At 46.9% G+C, this 26,247-nt stretch overlaps 1 protein-coding gene across 1 annotated transcript; it reads left to right on the top strand.

Moving 5' to 3' along the window:
- Nucleotides 1-3,512: 3,512 nt before the first annotated feature.
- LOC128719163 (dynein beta chain, ciliary-like) lies at nucleotides 3,513-20,302 on the top strand. Its single transcript, XM_053812786.1, has 19 exons — nucleotides 3,513-3,818; nucleotides 4,727-4,897; nucleotides 4,993-5,081; nucleotides 5,258-5,594; nucleotides 5,666-5,931; nucleotides 6,003-6,701; nucleotides 6,767-7,061; nucleotides 7,140-7,631; nucleotides 7,680-8,136; nucleotides 8,201-9,459; nucleotides 9,625-9,654; nucleotides 9,911-11,293; nucleotides 11,400-11,666; nucleotides 11,814-11,849; nucleotides 12,373-12,705; nucleotides 12,782-15,619; nucleotides 15,700-17,096; nucleotides 17,174-20,125; nucleotides 20,203-20,302. Exons 1-19 carry the CDS (start codon nucleotides 3,513-3,515, stop codon nucleotides 20,300-20,302), a joined length of 13,707 nt encoding a protein of 4,568 aa, XP_053668761.1.
- Nucleotides 20,303-26,247: the final 5,945 nt, after the last annotated feature.

Below are 26,247 nucleotides of genomic sequence, written 5' to 3'. Positions count from 1 at the left end.
TTCCATTCCGGGCTGCGCACCCGTCGCTTGTTTTGTTGATATTCATTAGCGCACGAACCGAACATCATTTCCGTTTCCATACGTCTACTGACCGCAACCCATCTCCGTTTTGCATTAGTCTGCGACCGGGCGAGCATTACGACGGAAACGACACACCACACCACATCGCAGCTAAGCAGGTCAAGTTTACATTAGGATGGCGCGCTCGGTGGTGGTGATTTCCAGTAGCTTCAAGCATCAAAGCTCATGAATATATGCATCACGTTGCCGCGACGGACATTCACGCGACATTCGGTGGATTGTTTCTCGGCGGAATAGGTCTATCTATCGCAGGGACCGCACCGAACACGACATGACAGCGAGCAATGGAAGCGATTTCTTATCGTTAACATTGTCGTCTTCTTCGCATGTCCTGTGTCTCGTTAACGCCAAAGTTTGTCGACATTGTTGTAACCGTCACGGTCAGCGGAAGTCGATGAGTGGATTTGAATTTTGGCGGTCCACCTTAATCACATGGCTAGTAATCATGATGGTATTTGACACGCCTATACCCACACGAAACCGGTTTTTCCCAGGGAAAAAGAAGCGAAAGTGTTAGAAAAGTACCTGTTTTGGCGGGGGGGACTTTGCACGCCACCTTAGTTCAAGGTTAAGGATTTCTACCACCAAACAGCAGCACTTCCTTCCTGTTGCCTCGTTACAGATATACAGCAGTGGCTCAAATCGTACTCAATTATGACAACTCAAAAGTTGATTTATCATATTGTTCAAGAACAATAAACTAACAACGTTCGAAAAGTTCGTCAACACGTGCCACAATTGGGGGGGAGGTAGAGCCATAATTGGGTCAATGTTACCAGAAAACTAACAGCCCCTTTTTCCTCCGGCGATTGGCCTTTGTGCGCCTTCCGCAAAACGAATCCCTTTACAACACATCCGTTTACTTTCTTTCCGTTTTCCGCGGCCGTTTCCAGGTGGCCAGATCCATTTATTAAGATTGCCACTTGTTTATAAGCTCCTCCTGCCACCAAGGTAGAATAAGTTTGAATGTGCTAACGGTAAACCTCCTAACACCCTCAGCCCGCCATCTAACTTCTGCTAAAACGCTTGATCGGCAAGGCAAACGCTTAACAGTGCAATTTCTCTTCAATGGACACACGATTTCACCCGAACCCTGTTAATGTGCCCGGTACGGAATTGTGCTTCGAGAATGCTAATCTTGTCACGATCAGGAAGTTTCGTCCCATCGGGTTAGTGGGAGCTTGGAATTTTGGGCGAAACGTAACAATAGTGCCACCGCCTGCCCAGGATGGCGTGAATGGATGACATTAACATGGAGAAAACGACTCAACCGCATTCGCATATCGCGCCATTTATGGTGGTTGATTCAATCGCGATTGCGATATGCCCCGCGAGGAACCGGCAGCCAGAAATGGGAAGTGTTGAAAGGCATACTAACAATGAAACTAAAGTTAAACGACTTGTTTGGAAGGATGGAGTATTAATCATGTAAGGTGAAGTGATTGTTGATATTATAATAACATCCTTGGAGTACTTTAAATTACATTCTTCCTCTCAAACTTCAATTGCTTCTCATTATCTACCGTGTACAGCTTCGAGCATCGTGCATTGTTTCTCTTGTATCGTTTGACGAAGATCAAATCGCGGCCCATAGCCGCTCATAAAAACGACAAATTTGATCGATACACAACCTGTTGAGCAAATTGTTATTCTCTCCGTCCCTTAGTCCCTTGCCAAACGGCTATGCCGCAGCCAAATCTCCCAAACTCCAACCCCACGCACCTATGCTCGAGGTTTATGAACCGGGCCTCTTAGTCTAGCCTCTTGACATCGCTTTGGCTGGTTCGTTCCCGTAGGCCTCCCGTAGCGCACAGCACATCGGCAGAAATGAATCGTAAATTTAATCACCTCGTTTTGCCACGATTGCCACTCGCACCGCACGGTGGTCCGAGCCGTTTTGTGGATATTTTTATGGTGATTTTTTCGCAATCATTCGCTTATTTTCCGCATTATGTTTCGCACTAAGGTGATCGTTTTTCGCGTCGCGAAATAATGCATAAATCCATTCAGTATTGGTAGCGAAACCCTTGGAAGAACTGGGCAGGAAGGCAACAGCAAAACAGTATGGAGTAAAAGATAGCATTGCGAATAAAGTTGGAAAGTGTACAAATCTGTATTCGGGATGTAGATTCTCTTCTTTTTGACACTTTATATGGGCGGTAAATGAGGACAAAATGAAGTTTATATACACCAGGCGGCTCCTTTGAAAGCAACGTTCGGGAGCAGCCTTGCAGACAAGTAACAGATTGGCGGAAATTAAGAGTATAACCATGCTTACCACCAGTCAGCATCGATATAATCGCCTTCCAGGCACGCAGTTGGTACAAGTTTTAATGATTGTTTCCAAAGCGGTAAGCATACGCGAATGATGAGCCTCTCTTAAGTTAAAAATCCTAACACAGTTTTTTGAAATGATTGCATATGTTACGAACAGTAGAAAAATTATGAGGTTATAAAAAACTACTGAACAATCTTAATTACAATATACTTCAAAATGAGTTCCCATGTGAGTAGTGTAATAACACAATTTGCCCTTACACCCATCATGTGCTAACCAAACTCTGCCACACACTGTCGATACAATTACTCGGTGAGGAAAGCGCACCACTCAACGAGACGAAGGTATAAGCAGAACAAATGATGTGTAAAAATAAATTACCTTCAAAGTTCGCGCACACATCCAGAGTGTGTAATGAAGAAAAAAGCTCCCTCGTCGGATCTATACTGACATTAGGCACGGAACGCGGGCGCCTTCCATAGGGCAAACGCGATCAGTCGATGGCGTTTGGGTGCAGAAAACATTTTTCACTTTTCCCAGTAATGAACAACGGTCTGTTTAAGGGTTGGGTCGGGTTACGAGAATAACAACAGAGAAAACCCCCTTCCCTCCCCCCCAAAAAAAAAAAAAACAAGGGAAAAATAAATAAATATCGGAATTTAAAGATACGAACGAAATGTATTGTACTGCACCAAACGTACCAAATATACGACCAATCCTTATTTTTCCACCGCCACTTTTATTTCGGGGTGGTTGTTTGTTGTTGGCGGCGTGTGTGTGAGCCACATGCCTTCATCAGATTTTTCGCTGATTGAAGTCTTTCCTCTGATGGAAAAGGGGACGGAAAAACGGCACGAATTCCTGCTGCTTCCTGTGGATACCAAACAACGCAACACAGCGGTATCCGTATCCAGGCAGTGTGGTGTGTGGTACCGCGCAGTAAGCGTTGGATAGTTGCCACTGCTACTGTGTGTTCGATTTAAAGTGGAAATTAATGCTCGATACTTTGCCCATTGCACGTTTGCACCTCGCTCGGTACGGACGCACATAGTTGCGAGTGTTGTTTTGTTCGCGTCCGCATTTTCACGTTAGTGCAGTTACACCGTGCCTGTGACACTAGATAATGCCCGTGATCGGTCTGCAGGCATAAAACATGACGGAAGAAAAGAAGAAAAAAGATGAGAAGGAGGAAGATCCGTGTTCCGCGTTCGTGGGCCGATACGTTATCAAGACGATGCGCCTGAAGGATGAAAAGTGGCAGAAGCTGATCGGTAACGAGGAGCCGCGCACGATCGTAATGGATTGGGTGATGCATCCCGCCGTCATGACGCTGTTCATTACGCTTAACAATGCAGGAGCGCTGGTGCCGAGTTACCATTTTCCGACCAACGCCAAGGGCAAGATATGCTATTTCGTCAAGATCTCGGAGATGTCTTTGGAAGTTGGGAAAATTCGTGAGGTAGGTTAAGCAAGTCTCGGGCATATAAAGCAACTATGTGTGCTACTTATGAAAAGCAATGTGTACGGCGATTTTCAATGGTTGCTTTGCTTAAAAAAACAGAACCGCAGGTGCTATCGCGTCGTCGCCATCGTCGGTTACCAATGGGAACGGCCATGGCTACTGGGCCCTTGAGTTGTTTATGCGTTTGATTGTGAAACGCGTTAACGTTAAGGAAATTGTGTTTTGAACAACTCGTCTAAAGTGTCGCCAGAACCAAGGTTTTTGGGTGTAATTTCAACTAAGTTCCCGTATGTTGGCTGGTCGATATGAGTGCCTATATGTATTTCACCCTACGTTTGCATAGTAAATGCAAAATATCTTATACCGTACAAAATCCCTTTCTAAATGGTACCTCAAAACACCAAATTTGACAAACACTAAAACGGTAGTCCCAAAATATTGGGTACGCTTTCTGTAAGGTGGTTGCTACATTGTTCCGAAATACGCTGCTTGTTCACACTTTCTGTGCTCCCTGCGAACGCGGTACCCAGATTGCGTGTGAAGATCCATTTAGTTCACACTTTGCCGTGACCGAGCTTGGCTTTAAGCAACATCTTGGGAACGACCCGAAATTGGCGGTAGCTACAACGGCTAAGAGCAGCTATAAAATTTCTTAATTTAGGAACAATTACGATGTATGTAATCTAAGGGTGCGATTGGGTCGGTATATTAGAAGAACATGCAACACACGTGTTTGCAGTTGGGAAAAAACGTGTCGAACATGGTGCTTTTGCATGACCTTGCAGTGTACACACACAATACCTCACATGAAACCAATGGAATCAAATAAGCGTCCTTGTAAACATATTGTTACATGTTTAGCAATAACAACATTCAGCTAACTACACTACAATCTCAACACACAGCAACTCATTTACGGAGACCTAACGCCGAATCCAATCGACGATCTGTCCATTTTGGTGGATGAAATTTTCTATCCCATGATAAACAACCCACAAAATCAAGAAGGATGGCCTACGGCAATCGTTAAGGATATCGATAATCATGTGCAGGAATTGCGAAACATTATTTCCGAGGTACGGTACCGCTTTGCGTAATACTAATCAATAAAAATCGCTACAAATAATTATGACTAATGCATGGCCGTGCGCCACTCCCAACCCACTTAAAGGTGAAAGGTAATATCATAAATCAAACGCTTCTGCCGATGCCCATTGCTATCGACAACATTATGCAGGTTGGTGAGGAAGTGCTAGAAGGGTAAGTGGTCGTTCGATTTAGCCTTTCCCACGCTAAACTCCCATGAGCGAACGCCATTGCAACATCTCTCACACACACACAAAAATAATTAACTTTCACCCATTTCCGGCACACATCATTCACGTGCCGTTTTCTTCTAATGCCGTCCCAACGCCGGAAATTCGCAACACTTCCAGCAACATCGATGCATGCAGCCTGAAAATGAAAAACTCCCTCGAGGGCATTATAATTAAGTGGGCTTGCCAGATTAACGACGTACTGAAGGAAGATTCGTCGCAAGCGTTCAAAGACGGCCGGCATCCGACGCCGGTGGAGGAAATTAACTTTTGGGAATCGCGACAGAAAAATCTACGCAACATCTACGCCCAGCTAACCGAGCCGAAATCGCGTCAAATTGGAATCATTCTCGAGGGTATCGATTCCGTGTACTCATCGTCGTTCAAGAACACGTTCAAGAGTGTAGTGCAGGCGGTACACGAAGCGGATGATATTTCGCTATACCTGAAACCGCTGGTAACTACTATATCGATCGCTTCCCGGTAGAATCATTCTTCATGCATTATTGTTGCCGTTTTTCTTTTCAGCGAAAAACCTTTGAAACTTTCGAGAGTACCGATTTCGTCGATTCGTCGGATATGATATCTCCGATGCTTCACCTCGTGTGTTTAGTGTGGGCCCACTCGTGCTACTATGGAATCAATTCCCGATTGGTAATAATGTTCAAAATGATAAGCAATATGATGATTGCGGAGGCGAGCAAATCGCTCGATCCTGGCTCGCTGTTCCAGGGTGAAGTGGATGAATCGTTGATCAAAATCACTCAGATTATTGATACATTGGAATTCTACAAGTAAGTGCTGCTAGTCGCTTTTTCCCCCAAATAAGAATTCTTTAACGTTCGTTTTGTTTTCGGCACCGTAGGTCAGAGTTTCATGATTTCCGCTCACGGCTCAACGAGTTCGAGAAACCAAACACTCAACCACTCACCTGGACGTTTCGAACGCGGGACATTTTTAACCGCCTGGACGTGTACATCGTGCGGCTTAACGAGATCAAAGACATTTTCAACACGGCAAATGAATTTAAAAAGCTTGAAAAGGTGGAAATCGGTGGTTTAAGAGGAAGGGCCATCAGTCGCAAAATTCAGGAAATTTACGATGACTACAACAAGCTCTATCAACGCTGGGGATCGATACCATACGATCCACTGGATCCCGATCCGAAGCTGAAGGGATTCCAAAAGGATCGGCAACGCTACATAGAGAAGGCTAGCATTCTCGAGCGCCGACTCGCGGCTCAATTTGTTCTTGCTTTTGAGGAGTGTTTCAATGTGGAGCAATTGATGAAGCTGGTGCAAGTGTTGGGTAGCTTACTCAACAGAGCACTTATACGGCCGGATGTGTCTCAGATGATCGCCAGCATCGTCGAGCTGTTCGATGCAGATATAAACGAAATAAAAACCATTTTCGATAGCGGATATGAAGAATTCAAAAGTAAAGGACTGAAAGGAATTCCAATCGATGATGGATTCCCACCGGTAGCAGGAGCTATAGCCTGGGTGCACAAGCTACAAGACCGTATCAAGAAACCGATTACTGAGCTAGCGATGATTGATCTACCGTAAGACAATCCAGTCACTAGATAGCTTTGAGATTCTATATGAAGTGTATTCCTTTTTTCTACAGGATATTTCAAAATGAAAAAGGGCAACGTGTGTTGCAGAAAGCGGAACAACGGAAGGAACAATTGGAAGAGTTTGAACAACAGCTCTTCTCAGCATGGGTTGCCGATGTTACGAAACATATTGATAATTTTATGAGCAAATCGCTACTCAGCAGAACTGACCCACGTTTGCTGGAAATGAACTTCAATCAAGTCCTTCAAACCATAATGGCAGAAGTTCGCTATCTCAACTGTATGAAAACGATTAACATACCAGAAAAAGCACAACATTATTATGCGTCTGGAGAAGCTCTATGGGTAAGATGTGTTAATGTAGCAAGCTTCCTTAGTGCATAAGATCCCAACACTTTCATGACCGTTTTCCTTTCAATGTAGAACGCCAGGATGAAACTTTCGCGCATTGTTGAATGGTACAATGAAATATGCAAAACGTGTGCACCGTGCGAATTCGAGCTAATACAAAAAGAAATTGATGAAATCGATGCAATAGTAGCGGACGCCTGCTCTGGCAGGATCGATTGGAATAACTTCAATCAAAGCTTCATCGATGGTTTGTACGACAAACTGTACAACCTGTATTCGCGTGTTCTAAAGGCCAAGGCAAACATCAAGAAAGTCCAAACCAGCATTCGGAGCTGGGGTCAGATTCCGCTCTACGAGCGGCTGAACGGTGATAACATCTCGCTCATCAACATCGAAAACCGTTCCTTAATCGTTCAACGGCGGCTTGAGGCGTGCTTGGACACGAAGAAGCTAATCGAGAAGGTGATGGATGAAAACTTTAAGCTGTATTTTGATTATCTGGTCGCTTTATCCGAAGAGAAGTTGTCTTCCGCAATTGGAACGGGATCTCAGAGGAGGAGTAGCGTTATAATGCCCGGCGTTGAGCAGACTGCAGAACATGAAGAACAGCAGCTGCCTGCGAATGTTTCGGCTCTGGAAGTGCCAGACATTGACGAAGATCAATCTGCTGCTGATACGTTGGACGATGTACCGTCGCTGGATCAGTCCGAGCTGGGAAAAAATCTTTCTCAGCTAGAGCTGTTCCGTCCCTACGAGGAGTATGTGGATTCCATACTGTCGAAGGAAATTATGGAAGCGGTGAATGTAAGTGTAAAATATATCAAGTTTGAGATGGAAAATCGGCTGAACCACAATACACCGATATTCGAGATAAAGTACGAGCTCCATCCGCCCGACACGCGCTTCTGTCCATCCCTGGATCCCTATGATCCGGATGGGTTCTTTGCCCTCGTCGAAAGTATGATCACTGACATCTATTGCATGTCGGATATGATACCACGAGTAGCTCAACCTCCCGAAAGTGATCGCATGGATGATGAAGGAAATGTATACCCGGAGACCTACATAAGTAAGTATTAAATTTGGAAAGCTTCTTCTTAGATCTTTCACTTATTGAGTTTTCTATTTCGCAGCACATCTGAGCAATAATGATGCTATCGAGCGCATGAAACACTCCATCATGCTGATGGTAATCCAGTCAACAAGAGAGGCGGAAAAGTATGTCAAGCAGTTCGACAACTACAACTATCTCTGGCTGGACGACAAGCACAGCGTGTTAGCCCAATTCCTGAAGTATGGACGTCCACTAACGCAAGACGAGATGGAAATGTTGCTTTCCACGGAAACTCCACTCAAGGAAGTAGCTCCAACGTTGGAACAGTTTAAGGCCCAGATTGACAGCTACATCGATCTCTTCGATGAGGTGTACCAAACGGAGGTGTCGCACGTGTTCGACACCTGGCTGTTGGTAGATTTTCGTCACTTCAAGCATAAGCTACTGCACGAAATCGGCAAATGGTCTAACATTTACAAACAAACGTTGATCGACCGTGTCGTGATGAGTTTACAGGAGCTGGAAGAGTTCAGCATTGAATGTGATGAGGTGCTTGGGCTCGATGCGGCTGAGGAAGACTTCCCCACGCTGCTCAAGATACTGTCCGTGCTGAACAAAATCAAGGAACGGGAAACCGCTACCGACAACATGTTCGATCCGTTGAAAGCAACCGTTGATCTGCTGAAGACGTACAACGTGGAGTTTAACGAAACGGTGTACAAGCAGTTCACCGAGCTACCAGAGCGATGGCTGCACATGAAGAAGACCGCGCAGAAGGTGCGGGAAAAGATTGCTCCAGCACAAGCCTACCAAGTGGATCTTATCCGGAAGCGCATCAGTCTATTTGACATTCGCATGAAGCTCTATCGGGATGGATTTAAGAAGCTGCCCTGCTTCAAGGTCCCGTGCAAGAACGTGTACGACATTTGCGATCAAGTCAATCTGGAGCTAAACATCATGGAGACGCAGCTCAAGAATTTAACCGATTCGGCGAGCCTTTTCGAACTGAGCCCACCGGATGACACGAAGTTGCGCCTCTGCCGGAAGGAGGTGAAAATGTTGAAACAAATTTGGGACTTTGTGTACACGGTGGAATCGTGTGTGAACGATTGGAAGAAAACGTCCTGGAAGAAAATTGACGTGGAAGCAATGGATGTGGAGTGCAAAAACTACGGCAAACAGATACGGCAGCTGGACAAGGACATGCGTAACTGGGCACCTTATCTGCATCTCGAGGCAATCCTGAAAAATCTTATGACTTCCTTGCGTGCCATTACCGAACTGCAGAATCCGGCCATTCGCGAGCGCCACTGGTTTGAGCTGATGCAAGCTACGAAGGTATGTGTTTCTACAATTTGGTGCTACTGTTTCCCACGGTGCTTTACGATAATACGCTCTAGTTTATGTTGTTTGTGGTTACAAATCTGGATTCCGTTTTCTATTCGACTGTAACGCTTATCTCACTTCATCTACACCAACATAAACGACAACGCGGGATATCAGCTGATACAAACATACGGAAAAGAAATGCTGGTTTGTGATGGCCTATTTCATTTGCAATGATTTGCCGTATTAAGGAATTTGATTTTTCACTACTATACACACATATGTATTGCTTAAACTTGACACACTCAAGACTAAACTTGCACAGACGGTATATATTTCAGTTCTTTCTTTTCATTTCTAATGCACTCACACAATGTAAAGGATCTTTTGTTTACCTTGTTGTTTCTGGTCCGAACGGGACGGAGTTGTTGATGCTATTGATTGACTTTATTCTGTCATCTAGGTTCGCTTTCAAATGGTGGACTCAACAACGCTTGCCGATTTGCTCGAGCTGAACCTCCACAACTACGAAGAGGAGGTTAAGGGAATAGTGGACAAATCCGTCAAAGAGATGTCGATGGAGAAAATGCTTAACGATCTTCAAATCGCGTGGAAAGATCTACAGTTTGAATTCGATCCGCATGAGCGAACCAACCTAAAGTTGCTTAAAATATCGGAAGAGGTCATGGAGATGCTGGAAGAGAATCAGGTACAGCTACAGAACTTGCTATCCTCCAAGTATGTGGCATATTTCCTCGAGCAAGTATCCCGCTGGCAACTGTCCCTCTCGAATGCGGACTGCGTCATAACGGCTTGGTTTGAGGTGCAACGCAAATGGATGTACCTGGAGAGTATCTTCATCGGTTCGGAGGACATTCGTAACCAGCTGCCCGAAGACTCGAAACGGTTCGATAACATTGACAAAGAGTTCAAACAACTTCTGGCCGGAATCGTTGCCAACCCAAACATAGTGAAGGCTACAAATCGACCTGGATTGTACGAGAAGCTTGAAGGACTGTTAGAACAGCTGATACTCTGCGAGAAGGCATTGAACGATTATTTGGAAACGAAACGTTTGGCCTACCCTCGATTCTACTTCGTTTCGTCTGCCGATTTGCTGGACATTCTCTCGAACGGTAACCAACCCGAGCTGGTTGCAAAGCATCTCACCAAACTGTACGATTCCATCGCCAAACTGCGCTTTGACAAGACTTCCAACAAAACTGCCATCGGTATGGTGTCGAAGGAGAACGAAGAGTTTGTCCAGTTCAAGGACGAGTGTGACTGCGATGGTAAGGTTGAGATATGGCTTAATCGCATTACTGATTCCATGCGCTCAACGTTGCGAGACCTGTTCGAACGTTCCGTGACCGCGTACGAGGAGAAGCCTCGCGATTCGTGGATCTTCGACTGGCCGGCCCAACCCGCCCTGTGCGCGACCCAGATCTGGTGGACGACGGAGGTGAACGTGGCGTTTGCGAAGCTGGAGGAAGGTTACGAAAATGCACTCAAAGATTACCAGAAGAAGCAGATCCTGCAGCTGAACGCACTCATAGTGCTGTTGTGCGGCGAGCTTAGCCAAGGTGATCGCCAGAAGATTATGACCATCTGTACCATCGATGTGCACTCGCGAGACGTGGTGGCAAAAATGATACTGCAAAAGGTGGAAACGGGACAGGCGTTCCAGTGGCAAAGCCAGCTGCGGCATCGATGGGACGATAAGCTGCGGGACTGTTTCGCAAACATTTGCGATGCCCAGTTCCGGTACGACTACGAGTATTTGGGCAACACGCCCCGTTTGGTAATTACACCCCTAACGGATCGATGCTACATCACCTTGACTCAGGTACGAAATTCAAAAACCGCATAAAATCAACGTTTCATCTCATGTTTACCGTATTTAACCACACGTACCACGACGCACGGCGACATGCTTTTTGCTACCATTACAGTCGCTGCATTTAATCATGGGTGGTGCACCGGCAGGACCGGCCGGTACGGGCAAAACCGAAACGACCAAGGATCTCGGCCGGGCGCTCGGCATCATGGTGTACGTGTTCAACTGTTCCGAACAGATGGACTACAAATCGTGTGGCAACATCTACAAGGGCTTATCGCAAACCGGCGCTTGGGGATGCTTCGACGAGTTCAACCGTATCTCCGTGGAGGTGCTGTCCGTCGTGGCGGTGCAGGTCAAATCGATACAGGATGCCATCAAGGTAAGCGGTCCGCCCAACCCGATCCGCCTGGCGCAATCGGTTGTACAAAATCCCCTGTAAACATGGTACTGTCGTCCTGTAACTGGAACCATTTCTTTCTCTTTGGTGGTTGAATAATGTGTTTTGTGTGGTGTTGTAATGATGTAGGGTGGGAAAAAGTATGCAACCCTTAGCGATAGCAAGGTAAATTTGGTAATCGATCGTATCGTATGTGTATCGTGGTGTACTTAGAACACAAAACCACTGGTTAGAAATGGAGAATGTGGTGATGTTTGTTTGAACTAGATTTCTGCCTGCATCCTAGGCTAGTTATGTTTGATTCGTTCCAATATTTAATTTATAAACAGTTTCGTAGTTGTCGTAAGTAGAGCTCGGTTCGGAAAACACGGTCGTGCTTAGAATTTTTAATTTTAATAAATATATTTATTGTGCATGTTCAAGGTAGCGTTTGAGTAGTTGTAAGTATTTCATTCGTTTTAACTTTATTTAATGCCATTAAACACTCAGGTCCCGTTCTTATCATCGACACTACCAGCACAAATCATACCATTCTTACAAGCAATTCAAATTACTTCTACTTTTCTGCTTTTCTTTTTCATCTCACTGCTTTACCCACTCACCTCGCGTATCTTGCACACTCCATCTGCAACCCTGCGCACCTTTGCAATGTCGCCGGGAAATGATAATCAAATTTACATACAAATAGGGCAAGAAAACCATATTTAATTTTATGGGCGAAACCATTTCGCTCGTGCCCACCGTGGGAATTTTCATCACCATGAACCCCGGCTACGCGGGCCGTACGGAGCTGCCGGAGAATTTGAAAGCGCTGTTCCGTCCGTGCGCGATGGTCGTGCCGGATTTTGAGCTCATTTGCGAAATCATGCTGGTGGCGGAAGGTTTCCAGGAGGCACGATTACTGGCCCGTAAGTTCATTACGCTGTACACCCTGTGCAAGGAGTTGCTGTCGAAGCAGGACCACTACGACTGGGGTCTGCGTGCCATCAAATCGGTGTTGGTAGTTGCTGGATCGTTGAAGGTAAGTTTACCCAGGAGTGTATTGGACATTGTTGGCATTGGCAAAACGACAAACACCCTTCTGTTCTGTTCCACAGCGAAGCGATCGAGAACGTCCGGAAGATCAGGTGTTGATGCGTGCACTGCGCGACTTTAACATACCGAAAATTGTGACCGATGATGTGCCGGTGTTTATGGGCCTGATTGGAGATTTGTTCCCCGCGCTGGATGTGCCGCGAAAACGATCTCCCAACTTTGAGACCCTAATCCGACGGTCCACGCAAGAGATGAAACTGCAACCAGAGGATAGCTTCATTCTGAAGGTGGTTCAGCTGGAGGAACTGTTCGCTGTGCGACACTCGGTATTTATCGTCGGTAACGCCGGCACGGGCAAAACGCAAGTCTGGAAGGCGCTGTTCAAAACGTACCAGAACCAGAAACGAAAACCACACTTTAACGATCTCAACCCGAAGGCAGTGACGAATGACGAACTGTTTGGCATCATCAATCCCGCCACGCGGGAGTGGAAAGATGGGCTGTTTTCGGTCATCATGCGAGACCAGGCGAACATGCCCGGCACGGGACCGAAGTGGATAGTGCTCGATGGTGATATCGATCCGATGTGGATCGAAAGCTTGAACACGGTAATGGACGACAACAAGGTGCTAACGTTGGCCAGCAACGAGCGGATAGCGCTGACGAAAGAGATGCGACTGCTGTTTGAAATTTCCAACCTGCGCACCGCGACGCCCGCCACGGTATCGCGCGCGGGCATCCTTTACATCAACCCGCAGGATTTGGGCTGGAACCCGTTCGTCGCGTCGTGGATTGATTCGCGGGAGACGCAGGCGGAGAAAGGCATACTGTCCGTGCTGTTCGACAAATATATTCCCCCGCTGATGGACGCGCATAAGCGATTCAAAAAGATTACTCCCATATCGGAAATCGCCATGATACAAATGACCTGCCACCTGTTGGATTGTTTGCTGACACCACAGAACTTGCCGCCCGAGTGCCCGAAGGAGTGGTACGAAATATACTACGTGTTCGCCGTCATTTGGGGCTTCGGATCATCGCTTTATCAAGATCAGCTGGTCGATTGGCGGACCGAGTTTCACAAATGGTGGATCAATGAGTTCAAGGCGATTCGTTTTCCACCGGGTGGAACCATCTTTAGCTACTACATCGATCCGGAAACGAAGAAATTCAACCCGTGGACGGATTTGGTACCGTCGTTTGAACTTGACACGGATATCCCGCTGCAGTCGATGTTGGTACCCACCACGGAAACGACACGGCTTCGTTGGTTTATGGACATACTGATCGAAGATAAACACCCAATCATGCTGGTCGGTGGTGCAGGCTCTGGCAAGAGCGTCATCGTGGCCGACAAGCTGAGCAGTCTCTCGTACAAGTACGCGGTAACGAATGTGCCGTTTAACTTCTACACCACATCGGAAATGTTGCAACGTGTGCTTGAGAAACCGTTGGAAAAGAAAGCGGGCCGAAACTATGGCCCGCCGGGAAACAAGACGATGGTTTACTTTGTGGACGATATGAACATGCCGGAGGTGGACACGTATGGCACGGTACAACCCCACACACTGATTCGTCAGTTTATGGACTATCGGCACTGGTACGACCGGGCCAAGCTTTCGCTGAAGGACATTCACAACTGCCAGTTTGTGTCCTGTATGAATCCAACGGCCGGATCGTTTACAATTGATCCACGCCTGCAGCGACACTTTTGTGTGTTCGCCGTCAGCTTCCCCAGTGGAGACCCGCTGTACCACATCTACTACTCCGTTCTCTCGCAACACCTGTCCAATCCGTTGAACAAGTTCAATCTCGCTACGCAGAAAATCTGTGCAGCCTTAGTTACCTGTGCCCTGAACTTGCACACCAAGATGGGACAAATGTTCCTGCCGACGGCCATTAAGTTCCACTACGTGTTTAATATGCGCGATTTGGCAAACATCTTCCAGGGCATGCTGTTCGGCAACGGGGAAACGTGCCAGGAACCGAACCAACTCATTCGACTGTGGGCCCACGAAGCTACGCGGGTGTACGGCGACAAGCTGGTGGAAGAGCGAGACATTGATAATTTCAACAAGCTGATCGTGGATGTTGTGAAGAAATCGTTTGAGGAGATGGACGAAACGAAAGTGTTTTCGAAGCCCATCATCTACTCCCATTTCGCGGAGGGTCTCACGGATCCGAAGTATATGCCCGTCGCTAGCTGGGAGTTGCTGAACAAAACTCTGGAGGAAGCACAGGCCAACTATAACGACATGATCGGTGCGATGAACCTCGTGCTGTTTGAGGATGCGATGAGTCACATTTGCCGCATCAGTCGCATTTTAGAGGGACCGCGGGGGAATGCGCTGCTGATCGGTGTCGGTGGATCCGGTAAGCAGTCCCTGTCCAGGCTGGCGGCTTTTATATCGGGCCTGGAAGTATTCCAGATACAGCTCCGAAAGGGGTACAGCATTGCGGATCTGAAAGCGGACCTGGCCGTATTGTACCTGAAGGCGGGAGTCAAAAATGTGCCGTGTATGTTCCTGATGACGGATGCCCAGGTGGCGGAAGAATCGTTTTTGGTGCTGATCAACGATCTGCTAGCATCGGGGGAGATCCCCGAGCTGTTTCCGGAGGATGAAATCGACAACAACATCATCAACGCGCTGCGCAACGAGGTGAAGCAGCTGGGCATGATGGATTCCAAGGAGAACTGTTGGAAGTATTTCATCGAAAAGGTGCGCAAATCGCTGAAGCTTGTGCTGTGCTTCTCACCTGTCGGGTCCACACTGCGCGTACGGGCTCGCAAGTTTCCAGCAATTGTCAACTGTACCGCTATCAACTGGTTCCATGAATGGCCCAAAAATGCTTTGGAGTCTGTTTCGACGCGCTTCCTGTCGGAAATTGAAGTACTGCCGGTAAGTGCGCAACCGGAAAACAGCGATAATCAGATGAATAATGATCACATTTTCTTGTATCATTCTATTTCTATTCTCAGCCGGAACTGGTAGAACCCATTGCTGTGTTTATGTCTTACGTACACGGCACAGTGAACGAGATGTCTCAAACTTACCTGCAAAATGAGCGCCGGTACAACTATACCACACCGAAATCATTCCTGGAGCTTATTTCCCTGTACGCTAAGCTGCTCACGGACAAAACGCTTGAGCTGCATGATCGAATCCACCGCTTGGAGAGCGGTATCCTGAAGTTGGCCGAGTGTGCCAAGCAGGTCGACTCACTGCAACTTCAGCTGGCCGATCAAGAGATAGTGCTGAAGGTGAAAAACGAAGAGGCGGACAAACTGATCAAGGTAGTGGGTGCGGAGAATGAGAAGGTACAGAAGGAAAAGAACATTGCCGCGGAAGAAGAGCTAAAGGTGCGTGTGATCGAGGAGGACGTTGGTGCAAAGGCGAAGATATGCGAGGAGGATCTCCGGAAGGCCGAACCGGCCTTACTTGCCGCCCAGGCCGCACTGGATACGCTCGACAAGACGAACCTGACGGAGTTGAAATCGTTCGGCTCCCCGCCGGATGCTGTCGTTAATGTGTGTGCCGCTGTGCTGGTGCTGTTCTCACCGAAGGGGAAAATACCGAAGGATCGTAGCTGGAAGTCGTGTAAAATGATCATGAACAAGGTGGATGTCTTCTTGAACGATCTCATCTACTACGACAAGGAGCACATCCATCCTGACGTGATCAAGGCACTGCAGCTCTACCTGAAGGACCCCGAGTTCGATCCGGACAAAATTCGGGCGAAATCCATCGCGGCCGCCGGTTTGTGTGCATGGGTCATCAACATACACAGGTTCTACGAAGTGTACCAGGTGGTCGAACCGAAGCAGCGAGCGCTTAACGAAGCGCAAACGGAACTGAAGGATGCGCAAGATAAGCTGATGGAGCTAACGTCCAAGATTACGGAGCTAGAGGACAAGCTGGGCGTGATCGAGGCCGCGTTCAACAATGCGCTGGCGGAGAAGCAAAAGTGTCAGGACGAGGCGGACAAGACGGCCTTCACTATCGATCTGGCGCATCGTTTGGTGAACGGACTGGCATCGGAGAATGTGCGCTGGCGGGAATCGATAGCCATGCTGAAGGGTCAAACGGTGACCCTGCCGGGCGATGTGCTATTGGTTGCTTGCTTTATCAGCTATGTCGGTTGCTTCACCAGACGATACCGCGTCGAGTTGCAGGAAAAACTGTGGATTCCCACGTTCCGCATGTCCCGGCCGATGATACCGTTCACGGAAGGTGTCGATCCGCTGAGTTTGATCTGTGACGATGCAATGATCGCCTCGTGGAACAACGAAGGTCTGCCGTCCGATCGCATGTCGGCCGAAAATGCGACCATACTGACGTACTCCTCCCGTTGGCCCCTGATGATCGATCCTCAGCTGTGAGTGCACGAAACTCGATGATCGTTACTAAAGTCACCGTCATTGTACTTCTTTTTTATTACTTCTTTTTTTCTAGCCAAGGAATCAAGTGGATCAAGCAGCGGTATGGCGATGAGCTAACAGTTTTGCGCCTTACCGTGCGTGGATATTTGGATGTGATCGAACGATGCGTGGTGAATGGGAAAATTTTGCTCATTGAAAACATTGGCGAAACTATCGATGCCGTGCTGGATCCGCTTCTCGGTCGTATGCTCGTGAAAAAGGGCCGTTGCCTTCGGATGGGAGAGAAGGAAATTGACTACAATCCAAGCTTCCAGCTGATTCTACAGACGAAGCTCGCCAACCCACATTACAAACCGGAGATGCAGGCTCAAACGACACTGATTAACTTTACCGTCACCCGTGACGGTTTGGAGGAGCAACTACTTGCCGAGGTAGTGAAAGCGGAGCGTCCCGATTTGGAGAAACAGAAAGCGGATCTAACGACCGAGCAAAACAAGTTTAAAATCACACTCAAACTGCTGGAGGACGATCTGCTCAGCCGGCTCTCGTCCGCCGGCGAGAACGTGCTCGAAGACGCTTCCCTCGTGCTGAACCTGGAGAAAACGAAGAAAACAGCGGCCGAGGTCGAGATCAAGGTTCGGGAAAGCAAGAAAACGTCCGAAGCGATCGACGTCGCGTTCGAAAGCTATCGTTCAGCGGCCGAGCGTGCGTCCATTTTGTACTTCATACTGAACGACCTGCACAAGATCAATCCCATCTATCAGTTTTCGCTGAAGGCGTTCACGACGGTGTTCAAAGACGCGATTGCCAAAACACCGCCAGCGGACAAGCTGAAGGACCGGGTCGTGAACCTGATCGAGTCGATAACATTCGCGGTGCACATGTACACCACGCGCGGTTTGTTCGAGAAGGACAAACTCATTTTTATGGCCCAGATGGCGATCCAGATACTGCTCCACGCGAAAGAGATCGATCCAACCGAGCTGGACTTCCTGCTGCGCTTCCCGTACACGCCGAATCTCACGTCACCGTTCGATTTCCTGTCCAACAGCGGCTGGGGTGGCATTAAGGCGCTGGCCAACATGGACGAATTCCGTGCGCTGGATAAGGATATTGAAGGATCCGCAAAACGGTGGCGCAAGCTGGTCGAATCGGAGTGCCCCGAGCGGGAAAAGATGCCGGGTGAGTGGAAGAACAAGAATGCACTGCAACGGTTGTGCGTAATGCGCTGCCTGCGCCCGGATCGCATGACGTACGCCGTACGGTTTTTCGTCGAGGAAAAGCTCGGCGCCAGATACGTGGAGGCACGGACGGTAGAGTTTGCCCGCTCGTTTGAGGAATCGAGTGCGAGCACGCCGGTGTTTTTCATCCTCTCTGCCGGTGTCGATCCGCTGAAGGATGTGGAGAAGCTGGGCAAGAAAATGAAGTACTCGTCGGACTACGGCAATTTCTACAATGTGTCGCTCGGGCAAGGCCAGGAGGTGGTGGCGGAGGCGGCAATGGATGTGGCCTGTAGGGAAGGCCACTGGGTGATATTGCAAAACATTCATCTCGTCGCGAAATGGCTACCAACGCTGGAAAAGAAGATGGAGGCAACGCAGGAAGGGGCGCACGTCAACTACCGTCTGTTCATCAGCGGCGAGCCGGCACCGTCGGCCGAGTATCACATCATACCGCAGGGCATTCTGGAGTCTGCTATTAAGATCACGAACGAACCACCGACCGGCATGCTGGCGAACGTGCACAAAGCGCTCGATAACTTCAACCAAGAAACGCTGGAAATGTGCGGCAAAGAGGCAGAATTCAAGGCAATCCTGTTCTCTCTGTGCTATTTCCATGCGGTTGTGGCGGAACGGCGCAAGTTTGGCCCGCAGGGATGGAACCGCTCCTATCCGTTCAATGTCGGTGATCTCACCATCAGCGTGTACGTGCTGTACAACTATCTGGAGGCGAACAACCGTGTCCCGTGGGAGGATCTGCGGTATCTGTTTGGCGAGATCATGTACGGTGGTCACATCACGGACGATTGGGACCGTCGGTTGTGTCGGACGTATCTGGAGGAGTTTATGCAGCCGGAGCTGGTGGATGGCGATCTGAACTTTGCGGCCGGGTTTCCAGCCCCACCCAACCTGGACTACGTGGGCTATCATAACTACATCGACGATAACCTGCCCTCGGAGTCACCGCATCTGTACGGGTTGCATCCGAATGCTGAGATCGGCTTCTTGACCACCCTGTCCGAGCAAGCGTTCAAGACCATATTCGAACTGCAGCCACGAGATTCTGGGGCCGCGAGCAGCAGCTCGATCAGTCGCGAGGATGTGGTGAAAAATACTATCGACGACTTTCTCGACAAGTTGCCCGAGGAGTTCAACATGGTGGAGCTGATGGCACGGGTCGAAGATCGCACACCGTTCATCATCGTCGCGTTCCAGGAGTGTGAGCGAATGAACATACTCGTGCGCGAGCTGAAGCGGTCGCTCCGCGAGCTACTGCTCGGTCTGAAGGGTGAGCTGACCATCACGACCGACATGGAGACGCTGGAGGGATCGCTGTTCTTCGATCAGGTGCCCGACAACTGGACCAAGCGAGCGTACCCGTCGATGTACGGGCTGCAGTCGTGGTTCGCCGATTTGCTGATACGCATCAAGGAGCTGGAGGCGTGGTCGAACGACTTCAACCTGCCTTCGTCGGTGTGGCTGGCCGGGTTCTTCAATCCGCAGAGCTTTCTCACGGCCATCATGCAGCAGACGGCCCGCAAAAACGAGTGGCCGCTGGACAAGATGTGTCTGAGCTGCGACGTGACCAAGAAGTGGAAGGAGGACTTTAGCGCACCGCCGCGCGAAGGCGCGTACGTGAACGGGCTGTTCATGGAAGGGGCCCGGTGGGACGTGAACGTCGGCTCGATTGCGAACTCCCTGATGAAGGAACTGTTTCCCCAGATGCCCGTCATCTACATCAAAGCCATCACGCAGGACAAACAGGAGACGAAGAACATTTACGAATGTCCTGTTTACAAAACACGGTAAGTGTAGCGTGTGCTGCCGTCGGATCCGGGAAAACGAACAAACGAGCTGACGAACGATTTTTTTTTATTTGCAGAACCCGTGGCCCTACGTTCGTGTGGACGTTCAACTTGAAAACGAAGGAAAAATCAGCCAAATGGACTCTCGGAGGTGTTTGTCTGCTGCTGCAGGTTTGAACAAACATCCCATTCTAAATTGTGCACTCCAGTGGTTACCTTCCATGGTTTCAATTCAGTTGATGAAAGGATTCAAATAAATCAACGCAACTGTACATTGCATAACAATACATTTGATTTCCCTTTTTTTGTAAGGTGAAGTGGTGTACGGAGAGAAATATTTACAATTAGTAATACATCGAACACAGCGGTGTTTAGAGGCAGGTTTTCGTTTACAAAGGCTTTAATTTTATAATCATTCTCATAATGGAACTCTTCTGAATAAATTGCTTAGCCCTTTCGCAAAAATAACTTTATGTCATGTCATGTAAATTAGTATGTTTATTCAAAGCAATTGTTCTGCAGGTGCTTCAGAAGGTGTGTTTCCGTCGAAGAACTACAGAATTTTATTAAGGTTAATATATATCAGATGGGTGACAAAAGCTTATTGCACACAACCGATGATAAGTAGAATGGAAAGTTGCATACAACCGCCGAGAAGGTTATGTGCAGTGCATACTTTCAGGCGTTGCTTTTTTATGACGTTCAGATGCTCCTTTAATCGTATTCAGCTGACATATAGATGTCGCTAGCATGGGCATCTTTCCGTTGGAATATTTAAACGATGTGTTTCAAAAATAGTTTTTGTATTTATTACAATTAATCTTATTTGTTACTTTTCAGGATTCCATTGGGTATCGTACCCAAATAGGAAATATTTTGTTGTGTTTACTAATATTATGATCGTTTACATGCAATTAAATTAGAATAATTATACCAAATCATCGTTTATTTATGTATTTCGGATGAATGTCGTTAGTATGAATTTTTCAATAAATTAGGACTACACAATTTTTTTACAAACTATTTGGTTAGAAACAAGCGCTCGGGAAAGGGATTAATAATCCAACCATTTTTGCAGCGAGTTATTAGTTTGCTGCTGCTTGACGCATGTTTCGGTTTTGCTTGAGCTTTCATGGAAATACCCAAAACATGCAAATTGTTCCATGAAGCATACTTCATCGGTATTATCACAAAATAGTTAATACATAAATCACCGTTTCTAGATGTATGCAAAAAAATATTTTGTACGATTACCCATTTAACTGGTACGTTATCCAGAAACAATCCTACTATTTTCTGGCAGTTTCATAAAATTTTAGCAAACATTCGTTCCAAAAATTTACCAATAGCAATATTTGTTTGCTTGACGGTGGGTTCGCTCGGATGTATCATATTGACGTGGTCGGTTCCCTCTCATCCATCCATCCAACTGACACACACACACATACCAATACACGTTTTCCGCCGATCGTTGTGTGCCTGTGTGCGTATGTGCATTACCGGAATCGGATGTGCAAACAGAGCTCCAAAAATTTAATCAAATAAATGAATATATCCTAGATCCTTTCAAGCTAATGCGGTCCTTTCCACATGTCCACATCCTGCCGATGCTTCCTCATCTGCCAATTCCTAATAATCTGCCGCCGTCAATCGGTTCGCCAAAGTAAAAGCAGCACGCAACGAGCAAGAACGAACCGAACCGCTTTCGTACGGGATACAGCTACACCCCACGATGCTGTGGGAAACGGAGTACTTTGGCAAATAGAAAGATAAATATGAATGCGATATTCTTATATTCTGCATCCGGCCGTTCGCCGGCCACCGTCCAGGCCGGTTCGCCCCGGTTCGGTCACTCCCTTGTCAGATGAGCATTAATTATCGCTAGTGAATCGCACTCTAGAATCGTTTGCGGACAGCGGCGCCAAGCCATTCAATTTCGTGCCAATCGTTCGACCTCCTGCAAACTGCTCCGTTCTGTCTGTCCCATTATTGACGTCATGCCCGTGGGTAACGCGGTTTTCCGAACCGAAACTACCCTCATACATCATCATTCGTCATGGCACCGCCATCGGCCGGATGGCTCCAATCGGGCGGGTCGGTTCAAAATTCGCCACCACTGCCAAACGGTGCGGTGGGTGTAAAACTAATCCTTAACCGGCAAAAACGGGCCAGTGGCCGCCCCGGGCACGGATGTCCAATTTAATTTGATATTTTAAAAGCTTCTGGGGTTCGGGGCCGCTGATTGATCCGTGTCACTTAAGGGGATGGACAATTCGGTTTGCGCTGCACCCAATATCCGACCGGGCGTCGAGCAGAAGGAGTAATTCGATAGCTTTCCTCGCTGTAACTTAGGGCGCATTGCAATTGGCTCAATGCGACTATCGGTTGCCCGCGTTGGGCCGCGTCCATTTATGTTGATGTCCTTGCTTGCTTTTTTTTTTTTGTCTGGGGCGAATATTTGGGAGCGTCTTGCGGTCGAATTTCATCGCGTATGATCGATTGGCTTGGGAAGGAAGGTTTACTTAATCAGCTATTTCTTTCGGTGAGAGACAGAAAAAAAGCCGGAGTGATTGGGAAGTATTGTTGTTCTATTTCTTTAAAACATTTATTCATTTATTTTAGGACTGTAACTTCAAATCACAATATTAAACTGTTTCCAAGGTATCCTTTTTCGGGGGTTAAGCGACACTATATGCGACAACTATTAGTGTTTAACAGAGCAATAATGGGTGACCAAAAGCTTTTTTTATCTTTCGTCAGGCACAGATAGCCTTTACGAAAGGATTTCAACTGAACCTATCCGTACGTTCATTAATTGCTTCTCTATTAAACCTAGGAAATCACTATTTAAGCGCGTTCAACCATAACACAGTGTTAAGCCATTTGCCCAAAAGAAGTTTAATGTTAGGTTTCTGCACTGTGGATTGAAATTTCGTCGAACGACAATGTTATGCGGAAAATGATTGGGCGCAGTTCACACCAAGACTAACGGCCATCAAGGTTCTACACGATATTTGGGACGGAATGGAAGAGAAATCTTTTATTATGAGTTGCTTCCGTGTGGCATAACGCTAAATTGAGATCTCGAATAGAATTGCCCATAAGTGTTATTTTCCATCAGGATAACGTCACACGCCAAAACCTAATCTAGTAAGCCAAGACTTCTATGAGCCAAGCATTATGAAGCTTCCGTTGAATCGGACTGGAAGGAGTCAGCAATACGTGGCTCAATAAAGTCATGAATTTCACGCAAAAATATCGAGTTTCTATTTTCCCAACCTAATGTCAACCTTAATGTCAATTATTTCCATGAAGATATTAAGAAATCCAACCATGAGAAGTGCACGACACAAAGAAAACCTTCAACTCCCTTAAAACGGATTTGATACACACTTCAATATCTTGTTTAATCCCTTCCGAACCATTGTTCCGTCCATTTGTTCCGATGCGGCACCAATTGACCTGTTACCTTATTCGGTTTTTTTAAACCAATTTCAAAAAACGATTCACACACTTCACCAGCCTCAACAAGCACATCCTTATTTTTATGCTATGCCGATCTACGACCAGTTAAACAAACCATGTCCTCTTGCGGCTGAATGGATGGCATCGATTAACCCGTTTCATAATTAATATCTTTGGCATTAATCAAAACATGGACATACATATCAACAACATCGCACACTTTCAGTTGCCGCATTCGGTAGCACCTAGCGTACGCATGACGATTGATGTCTCTTGTCCGTTTTTTTTTTTTTATTTCGATAGCCCATTGTGAGCAGGTCCATAAAACTCCCAAAAGTAACATCGTACGTAATTAATCAAACATAAACCCGATACAGAAGGAGCGGACTTTTTCCCCGGTGGTTGTTCCTTGCTACACAGCACCCGAAGCTTTTTTCATAGGGCCTATCCCAACCGATTTGTACCGTCCACACGGTCCACCGATACGGACATCATTTTGGAAGGATAGAAATCAATCAATCGCAAGCGATCTCCGGCACATCTTTCTTTCATCTCCGGGACGGGACGATCATGTGTGATTGTGAGAGGGAGGGGATAGGGGGTTGATTCCCGGTAAGGGGAGGCCGCATTTACAGCCAAGTTACACCAAAGCCTTATTTCACACCTCACCTTTGCCACGGTGGATGGAATTTCTTTCATATAAAATTAATTTCTCAGCCACTCTTCAATGGCGAATGGTTGCAGCCGGCGTAACTTGGTGGCATCGGATCGCTGGTCCTTTCGAGGATGATCGCCAAAGGTGCAAAGTGACTTTTTTATAGCCTGCCGGGCGGACTTGATGCATGCAGGGTTTGGCACGATAATTGAGATGGTTTCTTTATGATAAATTCTAAGATGCAAAGCACGGCTGTTCAGAACACACTCGGGCCAATGCATTCACGCTACCCGGTGCCAACCGGTAGCTAGGTGGTAATTTTAAGCAAATTAACCGTACACTGCACATTACCGATTTTAGCGCCCTGCACGACCCCCCCTCCCCCTCCCTCCCCAATCTAGCAATGAGCCGCAAGCGCCACAATGCAAGTGCGCAATCGCAGTATCGGCGCATTAGCAAATTATTTCTCACACGCCAGTGTGAAAATCGGTCGCTGAGGTCACCCGGTCCTGGTTTTGTGCGAAGGGTGTGTAGCATGGGCCTAAGCAGCGGGTTGGGTGGTCGGGGAGCCTGGGGGACACCCAACGTGTGCCCAAATAGACACGTGACCGGAAAGGAGTCCCATCACTAATTGCTTGCATAGCGACCAGCGCAGGGTTACGATGCATTTCCGAAAGGGCAAAAGACAAAAGTGTATTTTAGAAACATACAAAAAAAACCACACACACACAAATAGAAATTAAAGTGTTCGCCGCACCCTTTAAGTTGAGTCGCGCTCCTGTCGAATCGTTGGATGATACATCGTGACACGGGAACGTGTGCGACTTGTTGCTGCACATTGGGTGGACTCGTGCAATGCACAACTACCCTGGTTGTGCATCGGTTTTTTTTTCTTCTCTTATTAGGTTTGCGTGTCTTGTCCCGGGTGGACGGACGCACGTAATTACGATATAATGGGATGGTCGCTTTATCTACATGCTCCGGCAATGCATCGGCCAAGCAGTTGCGCCAGTTCCGATTGATCGATGCGGTCTTAAATGAATCATTTTTTAAATAGTTCCAACTATTCCAACCATGTGCAGTCGCACGACCGGGCTGTCGATTATGAATAAAATGAAGCATTGGATAAGAGTTTGTCACGATGGGGAATTCAAGAAGAAAAAAAAACATCAGGGGTCCAATGATTAATTAACTAGAAGGTAATTCGGTAGAAGAATGTTGATAAATTATGTCTCTTTTTTTAGATCTAAAACTAAAAAGTGTGTTTTTCTTAAAAATATGTAACAGACACAATTCCATACACTCAAAATGCAGGCCAAAGCGTAGCCTAAAAGTGATTCCATGAAATGGTCACCCAAACATGGAGGTCAGTTTGAGGCGAGCTGTATAAGAAGCACTTAAAACCAATCTTTTTTTTTAATTAAAGAGGAACGGCCAGGCATTGTTGCCTTTAACTAAGGTATCTAAGGAATAATATTCGATCGTTTGAAGATCGTTTCCTTCTCCAATCAGTGAAAGGTCATATTATCCCGGGTATTAAAACACTCTTTGTTTAAACTACATGTTTAAAATGCTCATTTTTGTATCTTTTATTGGTAATTATTTGAGGTTGGATTGATCCGCTATTTTGCACTCGCACAGCGTGTCACTGACACTAGAGGCACTCTTTAGTTAACATCTGTCATCAATGAAAACAAGATGGCCACACTGGTTGGATGAATTCAGCATTTTAAAGCAGAGAGATTTACGCGTATGAAACATCATACGCTGGTTTGTAATGGATTAAAGTAACTTTCTAAGAAAATGAATAATTTGAATAATCGTACATGCAATGACTCATACCATAGTGTAATGATAAAAAAGAACAAAATTTTAGTGCAGTCGTACTAGGAATAAGGCATGATAAGCCAACAAACACAGGGTTAGTAATCTTTGCATACCGTATTGTGATAAGAAAATTAAACATAACCCTACTACAGTATAATCCCGTATGATAATATTT

The sequence above is a fragment of the Anopheles marshallii genome, chromosome 2, assembly GCF_943734725.1.
Source record: "Anopheles marshallii chromosome 2, idAnoMarsDA_429_01, whole genome shotgun sequence".
NCBI lineage: Eukaryota > Metazoa > Arthropoda > Insecta > Diptera > Culicidae > Anopheles > Anopheles marshallii.
The sequence above is the reverse complement of the archived record's forward strand: the minus strand, read 5'-3'. Positions and strand labels throughout refer to the sequence as shown.